General features: G+C 44.6%; 1 protein-coding gene across 1 annotated transcript in view; it reads right to left on the bottom strand.

The window, feature by feature from the left end:
* The window catches only part of TTC27 (tetratricopeptide repeat domain 27), a 1,631,130-nt gene that overhangs the window by 700,919 nt on the left and 916,069 nt on the right, over positions 1-14,142 (bottom strand). The window contains exon 9 of the mRNA XM_085612184.1: positions 8,163-8,229. Coding sequence (XP_085468310.1) covers positions 8,163-8,229 — 67 coding nt within the window. The remainder of the gene's footprint in view (positions 1-8,162; positions 8,230-14,142) is intronic.

Below are 14,142 nucleotides of genomic sequence, written 5' to 3'. Positions count from 1 at the left end.
ATTTTCCAAAAAGATGGGCAACAAACCAATCAGAGAAATTATGACATTATACAAGAGTAAGTGTATTAGTGGTACCTGTTATGGTGCAGCCCTATGGGGGGCGGCAAATTGAACAAGCCTTCAAATACAAGAAAATGCTTTTTTGCGAAGGCTGTTAGCGGTACCTAATTCAACCGCTACCTATAGTATTCACAGAGAATTGGGGGCTGCGTACATTTGTGATTTTTATATTACTATAAGCTTAAACACTTGGCACGGGATATGGTGTAAAGAGGGCACGAAGTTCACACAGGATCTTATTAAAGACTCCATTGCACAGGACTATGGGAAGAAAATCCCATGGCTGATATATATTAAAAAAACTCCTAAATTAATGTACCATAAACATTGATCTGGATAACCCCTCCCAAATACAAGAGTATGATAAAAAAATGTTGAAGACTAATTTGATTGACTCACGTACATGGTTGAGGGAAGTTGATGCTAATATGAAACCCATGACAAAGGAGTATTATGATAGAACCTTTGGGACAGGGATACAAAATTACTTAATACTGGTCACAAACATAACACATAGATTCTACCTTACAAGACTATGTATGGGACTGGCCCATTTTTTAATAGCTTTACCAAAAATGGGCAAGTGGGATCGCAATTTGCCAAAGTTCCTACGTGACGGTATATCAAACCAGACAATGTTGCATTTCATCCTTTTTTGTGATTTTTATAGAAGGATTAGGAAAGAATATTTACGCCCTCTGTTCCGAAGTGAGAGACTATTTTCATATAAACCTGCCTTCGAATATATATGTGGCCTAGCAAATCTAAAAGTTTGTAGTGCAGTGGTGGTTTTTATCCAGGAGGCAATTAAAATGAGATGTAACAATTCCCATTTGGAGGCCCTTTTATATGAGGAAATTGGGTCGCAAAATGATGTATAATGACTCATGGGAATAAAGCCGATAATCTGATTAAATGTTTTTAGACTGATATCATGTGAAAAATATTTGTAATTTGTTGGTTATTGCACAATGGCACTTTACACTCTTTATGACTTGATCTCTGGGACTGTTAAAAAATGTTTGGTCACTCTAAATATAGTCTCCTGTATAGTACTGTATTAAAACTAGAAAACTGTATATATTATGTAAGTGGAATGGTTTGGTGATGGTACTTGTAGGTTTTTAATTTAGATCTGTTATTTTAAATGAATGTTATGGATTTTTTGATGTGCTCATGATTTTAGTATGCTTTTATGGTTTTTGTTTCTAAACCAAATAAAGCTTTTTGATTTCATCTGTAAGGCTATGCTGCATAGCAAGAAGCAAAGTTTTGACCTCATCTCCAGGGGTTGAAAACTGCATTTGTGACGGCTCTCCACTAGGTTGGACAGATGCTTCCGAGGTTGAGCGCGTAACCGCCTTCTTGGCATCAAAAACCAGTTTAGGCTGGCGGCCGTCTAGCTTCCCCATTGCAGCTGGAGGAGAAAGCGGTGTGTGAAGCAACACTGGCAGCTGCAGGGATCGCTCCAGCGGTGGCCACCGGGGTTGCAGAACCATAAAGGAGCAATTGTCAGCAGTGGTAGGTGCCTCCACAGGCGTGAGGGGGTGGCCGAGAGCAGAAAGAGCCGTTGCCACCACCAGTAATGATGATGATCAATATGCCTCTATATAGGAGCAGGGAGCCGCCAGCAGTGTTGCAGAAGGTGGAAGCAGACAGAAGGTCAGTTGGCTTCCCTATGTCCAACTGGCCAGAACTTCAGATATTGTCCCACAATGAGAGAGGATGGAAGCAGACAGCAAGTGAGTGAGGAGCCCAGGATACATGGGTGAAGACCTATTACGAGGCAAAGCTGTCGGCCTGTGGACCAGGGATTAGGCACACTAATGCAATGTTCTTTGATCCAAGGGATGAGGAAATTGCATGTCTAATACGGCACTAAGAGGTGAGCCAGGACAGCGCCGCTGATGCTGAGGGAAAAACAAAGGTGTGAGACGTCCCAACAATGTGCCAGAAATGGGACAGATTAACAGTCCAAAGGCAGTCACCGCCGGAGGAGATGTAGCATACAGCAGCCAGCAACAACCAGTGTGATAGCCCTCAGGAAGCGTTGGACCTTGGAGAAAACGTGCCAGTGGGCACCCAATAGCGCAGGATGTAGATCAGATGTGCCCAGGAATTACAATGAAGTGAAGGTCACAGCACCTCGCATCCTGGGAGGGCCTCCGCAGCTTGTGAGCAGTTGTTGCTCTAGATTTCTGTTCCCCCTGTTTATGGCTCTGCACAGTGCACCCCGCAACAGGAGAGCTGGGGCCCCAGGTGAGGGTGCTTGCCACGTATCGAGGACCAATGTAAGGGGGCGCGCCCAGTGGCAATCAGGGTGAGAGGACAGCACACTCCCAGGGCACCCAGCAGAGCGGGAAGAGGTCCGGTGCAGAGCGGTGCCTAAGGAGCAGAGCCGCGACATGGCACCCGATCACAGGGGTGTTCCCGCTGCTGCACGATATAGCTGGAGCGTGGGTGAGTCCCCAGAGACAGCCGGTGTATGGAGAGTAGCACACTGCAGGGTTAGCAGAACTCCAGCGCTGACACAGCAGGAAAGGCCTTCAGTGGCGCCCGCCGAGTTTAATGGATTGTTGCAGGCCTAAGGCAGTGAACCACACTCACTGCAAACAAGCATTGGCAAAGCCAATAGGTCTCGCCTTTGGGACCTTATAAGTGTTTAGCCGTGCAACAGTTGCATAACTAAATACTTATAAGGTCCCAAAAGCGAGACCTATTGGCTATGCCAAGCGGCCGTGGGGCCGTGCGGCCGCGAAAGTGAAAGTAAAAGTAATGGCGGTAAAGCATGGCGGTAAAGCGTGGCGCGCGCCCGCCCGCGCACATACACTGTAGCTCTAGGCTGGCCTGGTAGCACTTTTTGGAGCCCTCTCAATAAATCTCGCCAGACCAGCGCATGCGCTGGGTCAGGCGAGACCTAAAAACGGCTCTATCCAGGGGTCAGCCTCCACCTGCATCCGATACAAAAGTTGCAGGCGCTAAGAGTGGATAGGCGGATGATCTCCGGTTTGGTCCGCACAGCTGTCTCCTGCCGAACGATTGGGCCTGACGCCACGTGGGAGCCAAGGAGCTTGCATCCCGGCTATCACACGCTCACCCCGCTCACAACAACGTCTGGCCCTGGAGACATCAGCAGAGGGCTTCGGATTCTGACTCTCGCACCGGGGGTAGAGGGTGGGTTGAGGATCAGGCGGCAGGTGTAATAGGCAGGATCAGTTGGCAATAAAGAGGATTAATAAAGGATTATGCCGCCAAGCAGCCAGAGCCTCACGGGTGTGCAACCATTTTGGTTGTGCGCCACCTAGTGCCCTTTTTCGGGATGCCAGAAGCACAGAGCCATGACAAAATGCTGATGGACCAGTGTGCAGACACTCAGGACCTACATGGGTTACTCTATGTAGACAAATCCGTTAGCAGAGCGGGAAGGGTGGGAGGTTGTTAAGAAATCTGCGGCTAGATAGATTATGTACCAGATAAGCAATTACGAAATGTAAGTAACTTATTTATCTGATAGAGACAATAGTGCTTGGTAAGCGTGTTCAGAGACGCCTAAGTTGCTGCCTGACAGATGTCCAGGACAGGGACTCCATGAGCTAACGCAGTGGTTGCAGCCTTGGCGCTGGTGAAATGAGCACACAAGCTCTCAGGAGGCCTCTTGGCTAATGCTTAGCAGATTTTAATGCAGAGAACAGTCGATCTAGAGGTGGTCCCTTTCTGCATGGCCTTTTCTTCCTTCACTCTGAAGAACCCAATGAAGAGTTGATCGTACACCCAGAACTATTTGGAACGATCAATTTAGATCGATAAAACCATTTTTGGGTCCAGGGATTAGATTGTCTCTCCTCCTCTTCGAAAGGGTGAGACGGAGCAAAGAAGGTAGGCAGTGTGACTATCTGGCCTATGTGAAAAGGTGTCACAACTTTTAGCAGGAAATTGGCATGTGTTCTCAAAACTGGTTTGTCTGATGAAAAAGTGGAGTAAGAAAGGTGCACAGAGAGTGCCTGCAGTTCACCAACACTCTTGACTGGTGTAATGGCCATTAGAATAGCTGTTTTAATGGTCAAAAGGCATTGAGGGCAATTGTGCAAGGATTCAAAGGGCAAGCACATCAGGAAGGACAAGACTAGATTCAAGTCCCACTGGGGAGTGATGAAGGGTTTAGGAGGGAGCATATGCTGTGTCTTTTTAGAAAAAGAGTCACAACAGCTGACTTAAAGAGGGAAGGCTGATCCGTCAACCGCAAGGCCACCGATATGGCCAAAAGATACCCTTTAACTGTGCCCAAAGCAAAGCCTTGCTGGGCTAATGACAGAAAAAAACAATAACATCTCAGCCAAAGGAGCAGAAAGGGGATCAATATATCTGGAGGTATACCAAGCCATACATTTTTCCCAACAACAGGATTATACCATTTTAATTGAGGGATGCCTGGCTGCCAGAATTATATGACAGACTTCTGTAGGGAGGTTAAAAACTGTCAACTTCTGATGCTTAATATAAAAGCATGAAGATTAAGCTTGTGCAGGTTCTGATGCAGGATCCTGTCCTGTTGCTGTGACAGTAGATCCTCACGAAAGGGCAGCCTGATCAGAGGACCGATGCTCATGCTTAGGAGTTGAGGATACCACACTCTGGAGCCACAAGAATGACTTCGGCCCGGTTGCTCCTGATATTGTTGAGAACTCTGGCAGGAGGGGGTACCAGAGGCTTGATCTCCACTCAAGATGAAAAGCCGTCTCCAAGAGAAAGTTACCTTGAAAACTCCAGCGCACAGAAGTGCTGACAATGCTCATTCTCTGAGGTGGCGAATAGATCTAATCAAGGTTATCCCCAATCAATGATGAGAACTTGCGCCAACTCAGGATGTAGATGCCATTCGTGATCCGCAAGGCATCGACGGCTGAGTTTGCCCACTCTTGGCACGGGACCCCAAGACCCAAACGTGGTGGTGTCTGTGAACACCTGAACTAGACTTCCCTTGATAGAAGGAAGAAAGGCTTTCAATGCTGGGCAAATCCTTCTCAATTCTAACAGGTTAATGTGGAGCCGAGACTGGGCCATAGACCAGAGTGCTCTGATCGCCAACTCTCCCAGATGGCTGCCCAATGCAGGAGTGACTTATCTGTCACTATAGTGAGCTCTGGGTGGGTAAGGGAGAAGGGTCCGCAGCTGACCCAATCTTGGTTCATTAGCCACCACTGCAGATTTTTTTACAGTTCCTCTAATATCTGGACCAGGTTGGATAGATTTCCCGGATGCTGTACCTGCTGGGACTTCAGGTCTCACTGCAGAGTCTGCATAAGCCATCTTGCATGTGTTACCAGCAGAATTGAAGAGGCCATGAGGCCCAACAGCCTTAGAGTCAGTCACATCAAGATACAGAATAGAGGCATAAACATCATAATTATAGCCTGAACATCCTGGACTCACTGTTCTGAAGGATTGGTCCAAATCTGCACTGTGTCCGGAATTGCTCCCTGATGAAAGGGATCATCTGAGAGGGAGTCACGTGTGACTTTGGCACGCTGATAGCGGACCCCAGCGAATACAGGAGGTCCACCATATTCTGAGGTGGGAGACGACTATGTGAGATAAGCCCACCCTTTAACAGCCAATCGAGGAAGACTGGAACTCCTGAGCTCCGCAGATGTGCGGCAATCACTGCCATCACTTTGGTGAACATCTGAGGGGTGCTGGTGAGGCCAAAACGGAGCACAGAGAATTGAAAATACTGGTGGCCCACAGTGAAACGCAGGTAACGCCTGTGGACAGGCAGTACCGGGATATGGAAGTTGGGGTCCTGCATGTCCAATGCTACCATCCAGGATCCAGGACAGACAGAACCTTAAATGAAACCAAGGGGACAGAGTATTACTAGCCAGGAAAACAAGCTTCCCCCAGGTAATCGTACTCACTCGTTATGCCGTCAACCAATCATACATAAATTCATATGTGATATATTCTGTGATCATGTGAAAATCATCCCTCAACCAATTAAATCTAATACCAAAATATATTTATTACAATTGTATATTAATCCATAATTTTTACACAACAATCACAGATCTAAAAAGATCATAAAATGTCATAAAACTCATTTCTCATTCATACATAAGAAGAAATATAAAAATCAAGTCATAAGATTATTTTTCAAAAACATATGCAACATTTCATGTTACTGTACAAATATGAATTACTTATCTATAGCTGATCAGTGCTGATGGATTATGCAAAAGCTTTTCGGAAACGTGGTTCGGTGGAACAAGAGTATAAAACCACCTTCCTCAGGACTTATTATATTAATATTCTTTCCAGACTGAAACGCGGGTTTGCCATATATTTTAACATCTAGTCAGGACCTCCTAATCCGGAGCCTTAGAGAGCCCTGTATTCAGTTACAGAGTGAGTACATTGTCGCAACGCCACCATTATAACGTCACACGGAGAAAGTATAGGACAGCAGCAGTACTCTAAGGTTGCTGTTTAATACAGCACTTAGAAAAGGGAGAAGTATAAAGCCATGAAAGAGGGGGGCAGTGTAGTAGGAGGATCAAGATGGGCACCTAATTGCTTCATTTTCTGTTATGTGGGGCGCTAGCTTGGCCAAACAACAGCCCTGCTTCCACGAAAAACAAGTATTGGCAGGGCCAAAAGGTCTTGCGAGACCAATTAGCTTTGTCAATATTTTTAGACATATTGCACAACCTGGCTTAAAGTCAAAAATTAAAAAAACGATATAAAACACCAGGGTTGAACGCATTATAGTGCTTTTTTATAAGTAATTTTGCACAGCATTCCGCACTGCTGTGCACTAATAAAAAGCATGATGGGGAAGCCACATGAGGCAGGTGTGGTGGTGGAGGTAGGGAGCAGCAGCAACTGACAGCAGCAAGCGGGGAAGCAACACAAGGGAGGTGCTGTGGAGGAGAAGAGAAGGAGCAGCAACTAGAGGATGGGGAAAAAGCAGCACAAGGGAGGTGTGGGAGAGGGAGCAGCCCCAACAGACAGTGGTAGAGAGGGTGTGAGGAAACCAAAATGATGGAGGTGCAGGGGAGGAAAGAGGGAGCACCAGACAGGGCAGCAAAATGTAGAAGGGGGGGTGGGACAGGAAAGAAGCACCACATACAAGGGGGATGGGAGGGGGGAAAAGAAATAATACTTCATCACAGAACAAACAGCGGATGGGCACTAATTAAGTTGAATCAATCTATGCTTGGTCCATGCTCCACAGACAGGAAAGAAAGTGATGTTTGGCATGCGCTAGCCAGTTAGGAGGCAGCAAAGAAGAGTGACAATGGAGCAAAAGAACAGTAGACAATGGCCGGTCTCCAAGCCCTTTATTGTAAACAAGAGACAGCGCATGCACTGTCACAGGCTAGACCTAAAAAGCATTCTCTTTTGTTAACCTGTATATGTAGATAAACACAGAGCTGCTGACAATACGTGCAACACATTCAGGCCTTAAGGCGCGCACTTTCCATGGGTCATTGCATTATCAGATTGATACCAAGCTACGGAACCGGAACAAAAAATGCCAAGAAAGGAATAACAATGTGCCTTTTATCTGGAGGACACAGTGTTTAAAGCTGTTAAAAAATAAATTGTTAACATTTCAGAAGAGTTTTTTATGCAAAAGCTATAGTACAGATTGACTGGATCTCCGATGCCGAAAAAATAGTAGCTTGGTTTGACAAATATTTTAATAAAAAATTAAGCAAGTTATGGCATTGTACACAAACTATTGGGCAGTGTATAAATACCATAATATTTGTCAGAAGGAGGAAGGGGATAATACTGGTAAGATGCCAGAGACGCAGAGACTTTGTCTCTGGCATCAGTCCAATTACTCCAATAAGTAATGCCAAGCATCTTTAGCATTTTCTCTCAACACTTCGTGGATTTCACAGCTGAACACAGCAAGGACCTCTGAAAACTTTACGTTCTCATTAAATACTCCATATATCTGTCACAAAACGCAGTGCTGGTGCGAGTGTAACCAAGAGATTGAAGAACAGGCTACCGTTCCCAGAGTCTCACTTGTACAAGAAAACACAGACCGAAGAACATGGCATTTGTCCAACAGAGACACACAAGGTACTTACAGATGTGAAAACGAGCAGTTCCTCTTCTGTAAGCTTATGGACAGGATTGTTCTTCTGGAAGTCTGTGCTGCAAAATTAGGAACAATTGTGAGAAAGGGATTTCATTGAGACTGCACAGTTTTATAGCAATCAACGATTTCCCATAAAGCACAGTATCACTTTTCAGCACCAACAATTTCTCCAAAAAGTCTTTCTTCAAACCAGCCCTTGACTAACCAGCCCTCTACCATCCAAGCTCATATTATCATTCTTTGCTGGGGTCTAAAATACTACAAATGAAGCATGATGGTTACAGTTTAACATTGTCTTAGAGAACGAAGATAGAACTGCAAAGAGCCCTGTCTAAAAAGTAAATGTTAATGTAAATGGACTATCGAATCGTCTGCAGAATCGAAACGAGCATTGGAAAAATCAGTAGCTTCCACCTTTTGGCTGCCAATTCAGAACTTTTGGCTTTGCCAATGCTTATTGCGATGCTTTGTGGCATCATCAATAAAGAAATACATTGTATGATGACATGCATGCATGTTATAGTCGTCATGACAGCATAGCAAGATAACACATACACATGCATGCCTCACAGCGCACGCATACAGAATTACTAAGTCACCATTTTGTCTTCTTTTATTTAATTTTCCAAAATGGCGGATACCAATCTTGCAGTGTTAAATAAAAAATAACTATTTAAATGTGTGCAAAAATGTACTTCGAAAAAGGAGTGAATCTGCAGAAAATGATAGCTTTAAAAAAAAATGTTTTTAAGTAGACCATAACAGGAGAGGCATGGGAGCAAGGAATGAGAAAACGAGTTAAGAGAAGAGGAGGAACAGGGAGTGGAGTCAGTGAGCAATGAAGAAGCTTAAGGTGGGGGAGGACAGGAGTAAAATAAAATATTGTAAAAAAAGGAGTTGTCGATCAGGCAGGGACAACCTAGTGTGGGAGGAAAGAGTAACATGGAGTGAGTGGATGGCTGGGAGAGATTACTTGAGGGAGGCAAAACTACACAAGGGAGAGAGGGAGAAATCTCTCCCATGGAGACTTGAAAGAAAAAGAAGAAATCATTTCAAAGTGAGGGAGAAACACATGAAGAGGAAGGGAGGCCATCGTATATGGAGCAAGCAAATGAGATTTACAACAAAGTCAACCAATGCTAGGCAACTGGCCAGGACACAGGTCCAAATGTAGGTATTGTCCACAACAGGTCTCTGACAACATACAGCTAAAATCTGTACTCAGCTAAGTGTCCTTTCCATCCAGACCAAAACACTTACCTTGCAGCCTTGGTAAGTGTCACACATCAGTTTTAGAGTAATGCATATTAGAAAATGCCACCCATCACAACCGCAGCCAAGATTAGTCATGGAAATCTGGTGAGCTACACTGACAAATTGCTCTTTAAGAAATGTTGGTTTCATTATGGCTCGATGACTGTGCATTACCCTCTGGCTGTAAGAAGTCAACATGTATATAGGTCATGGGTTGTGGCAGACAAGTCCCACGGGCCCTGTAAAACCTCTACAATCATGTGATTGAATAGAAAAACATTGGGCCGGCAGAGCGGCTTACAAGTTTTACTCCAGGTGGAGCATCTTGGTTATGCTAAACAGAAGCTCAGCATACAAGACAATACATGAACACATAGAAGGACCAGTGACTCTAGGCACTAGACAGTGTGAAACTGGCAAGTGTTCTCAGACTGAAAAGCTCTCACAAAAGCAACTACTTAACCATGTATGCAATAAAAGCCGCCCCAGACCTTGCATATATGAATCACCAGTATTAGATGGACTCCCTTAATATTAAGGAATGTATCTCACAATATAAAGCCAAACCTAGTCTCAAGAGTCCATCTCTACCTACTGTCACTGAATCTGTTTGCTATGGATTAAGAGTATCTACGTACCTATGTGGCATTTCTATAACGCGAGTTAAGCCAAAAGGCAGCGGAGCAGGGTCAAGGACAAGCATAAAGTCAATGAGTGATAGTATAAAGATATTGCCCTCGATCCAGGATGATATTTTGTGAAGGAATCCGTTGGACAAAATGGATGAGCTTCTTTGCAATGAACATACATTTGATTAAATCAGATCATAAGGAACAGCAAATTAGGTCTGCAGAATGTGCCACTTAGCCAGTTAACAAATATTAAATAACAGGGGCTACAGCAAGGCCACTGTGGGATCACAAGTTGATTTGGAACAGCAAAGAAATGTGACAACTTGGGGTAGGGTGGAGTAGGTGACCCGGTTTTCACCATCTCTCACAGCAAATTTCAATAACTTTAGCATGTGCACTTTTTGAAAGAAGTTCGACTGAAACACAGAGGGATCTACGTTTTCATATGATCAAGTGCAGAATTAGGTAGCAACCCTTGGGTGGAAGCGATTTAGTTAACACAGATAGTACTGTGAGTAAGGGTTCTATTTAATGCACATTAGTGTCCATTGTCTTTGTTTTCTATGTTGGCAAGTGCTGTCAATTAAGTCATTCTGTGCCGCTTGACGATTGCAAAATTATAGTCCTAATTCTAAATTTGTGGAATGTCAGAGTTTTTGGTTTGCAAAACATGGTCACCCTCCCCTCCCCCATTCTGCAGGAAAGAGGTGTATCACTGCAGAACTATGACACGAGGCCTCACAGCACCACATCATGATCCGTCTGGTCAAAGGTTGCTGGTAGGAGCCAAGAGACTCTGAGTGGTGGGCGCTTTTTAAATGATGTGAAACAAACTTGAAAATGATTCAAATGTACCTCATTCCACTGCCCTAAGAGAATCCTTCATCATACAAACAAGTGTGACTCTGTTGACCTGCTTGAAAACCAGACTCTGTAACATCAAAGAAAAAAGTCACTTTCAAGTAACTCAACTCCTACACAAAGTCAACTTTCTTGAATATATGATTTAAAATGGCAGGTTTGAGATCAGACTGTAGCTTAGAAAAATCTCAAAATCAAGAACGACTTGTATTAGTCTTTGCCTCCTTCAGCGGCACAAAGTCCTCTCCTGTAGAGATGACTCTTTTATGTCCTCCTCAAAAAAAAGTTAAAGTGACAAAGACTGCCCAATGAGTCAAATGTGATAACAGTCTGAATCTCAAGTGACCTACCTGAACGTATTGAAAAGGCAACGAAGAGTGGGCATGTGTTGGACTATGGTCACACTGAACAGACAACAGCTGGTGGACAAAGAGGAGCAGAGGTGTCATTGATCTTCTCCACAAAGACCTAAAGCAATTTACTGCATCTCGTTCTACTCAAACACCAACAGACATGCACCCTCAATGAACTACCCCTAAAGAACACCATTAAATGTTTTTGTCTCAGAAAAACATGAAAGCAATAAAAGCCTTATTCATCCTGACGATTGTGCAGCTATGAGCACATATGTTAGTCAACATCCTTGATGACCTCATCTAGTGGCAATCCATTTTATATACTCCTGGCTATAAGGCCTTGTGCTCCCCTGATTAGTAAGAAACACAAAGAGTCCTCCAAGTAGAATCATTGACAATGACCAACCAGAGTACAGAACAGGATGTTTATCTGCACAGTCAATACGGGTGTCACTCTTTGTATATTTGTTATTAAGGTTTTTGGCAACAGCAACTCCAACTTGAAGTAGGTGGGATGCTTTTGGTACCAAGCTAGGTCACTGATATGCTGATCGGAGGTGAAAATGCACAATATTAGAGAAATATTGGGCTGGATGCCTATAAATAATAATTTAAAGGTAAAGTCCTGTATGAACTGAATTAATTCAGTCAGATCCATGGTGGTTCAAGCAGTCTGTGCTACAGCACTGTCCACGCCATTCACCCAACAGCCTGAAGCACTGACCTTAACCTCAGGTCAGGAGGCACATAGGAGAGCAAATGAACAGGCCAATTATTCCTACCGACAAATTTTCCCCGAAATGTCTAACAGTATTGAGAATAAAACATGCAATCTGGGAACAACATACTTTTGTAGTGCTGGTACACTCAGCGGGATGCAGTGCGGGAAAACGCAGAGGGGCGGGGTGGGGGGGAGTTAACATACGACGGAATAGGTTAAATTAAATATATAAATAAAGCCTATTCCGTCGTCTGTCAACTCCCCCACAACGCTTACCTGCTCCGGCCGCGACTGGATACACTTTTTTTTTTTTAAGTATAGCCATTCCAGAGTAAGAATACAATGAACCGTATTACACAGATTGCCAACTGGTAATTCTGATAACTCCAAGATCGATTAATGTTATTTCCATTGTGCCAAAGAGATACACCTCTCATTGTAAGATCTGAGAACGTAAGAAGCTTCTTTTCATTGAGTTTAATGCAGTGAAAAATAAATCTTAGAACCTTAAGGGGACGGATATTTTGCGATGGAACTAGGGACAGGGGTCTATTTCCTACTGTAAAGCATTGAGCAGAGTCAAATTCTAAAAGGGTCATAAGGATTGAATATACAAAATATTTGGTTATATGTCTGAGAATTGTGACTATCCCTTTTAACCCCTTCGCCGCGGCAGGAATTCCGCCGCGGCGCTGGGGGGGGGTTTGGGGGCAGCGCGGTGGCGCTGTGCTCGTGACAGAACCGCTCCGTCACGAGCCACAGTTGAGCTGTGCTCATGACGGAGTGGTTCCGTCACGTCTCCGCCCACTGCGCTAATCGCCCGCACAGGCGGGGAATTAGCGCCGCGTGGGCGGAGCGGCGGCCAACGGCCGCAGCATGACGGAACCACTCCGTCATGAGCATAGCGCAACCGTGGCTCATGACGGAGTGGTTCCGTCATGAGCGGGGAAGGGGTTAAGGTGTAACCAAAAATGCATACTTACTATGCCTGGCTGTTTTTTTGTAGTTTTATATAGCGCGAATGTGACCCGAAGGTATCAGGTATCAGAGCACTTTACATGAGCACCAGTTGTTACACAAGGGTGCATTCATTTTTGTTAGGAACGGGGAAATTAAGTGATTCGCGCAGAATCACAGGATGTTGAGTCCAGATTTGAGATCGACCGCCCTAGCCGCTAGGCCACATCCTCTCCCCGAGAGAGGCTTCACAACTGGACTTAACAATGGTCAGATAAATTGTATGCGCTGTAAAATATTGGGCCTTTGAGCTGTGCGCTAGTTGTCCCCCCACTATAGTCTAGCGAGGATCAGTGCCGGCCGCCAACTGCTGGTTTCCAGTCTGAAAAGTACTTCAGATTAAGTACAGCCTGTTTACAACACCCCCGACCAGCTCCTTGACAAGTGCGGGCACCGTGCGAAATAAAGTGCCCTGTAAGCTGTACACCTGCTTGTAGCACAAATCACTTCGCAATCACATTTCAGAGCGAGTTCCCAAAGGAGAACGCGGCAATATCAGGGCTGAGGTAAAATGCATCGCTTCGGAATTATTTTGATTTCTGCAGCAAATCTCTGCTGGCCTCTTGGTGCTCCACACTGGGCAATATATGGGAATCGCCTGGCAGCTGCCGCAGCCGTTGAGGGCTGTATTAAAACGCCTGATGTTCTGGCGCGTGAAAATGTACAGTATGTACCCATCCAATCAGACGGGAACAAAACTGTGAAATTGATCAAAGCTGTCTGCAGCAATGGCGACAATTAAATGAATAGTGGGAAGGCGGGAAAGCGCTATTCGACCAAAACGGAAGCTTTTCTTCCAAATGACAATGAACTTCAAATGACTGCTCATAATTCAGCGGATAAAACACCTGCCAAGGTCAAATACAACTTCATCATCACCTATGGTTGTCACCTTTCCAACAGAAAAACACCGGCCATTTGTTGCTGCTTAAAGTCTGCAAAAACAGGACTTTAAACAAAATCGTATGTATTCATTAGCTACATGAATTTTCTGCTTTATCTCAATTGTTAGTCGTGCATTATTAAGACAGCTCTAGAACACATTTAAAAGTGCGTTCTACTTATTTTCGCTATTTGAAGTAAGGACTAAAAAGACCTGTTTGGGAGATTTTGCTTATTTTTGTACCG

This window comes from Triturus cristatus, chromosome 6 (assembly GCF_964204655.1).
Source record: "Triturus cristatus chromosome 6, aTriCri1.1, whole genome shotgun sequence".
Taxonomy (NCBI): domain Eukaryota; kingdom Metazoa; phylum Chordata; class Amphibia; order Caudata; family Salamandridae; genus Triturus; species Triturus cristatus.
Note: the sequence above shows the minus strand (reverse complement) of the source record. Positions and strands in the feature narration are given on the sequence as shown.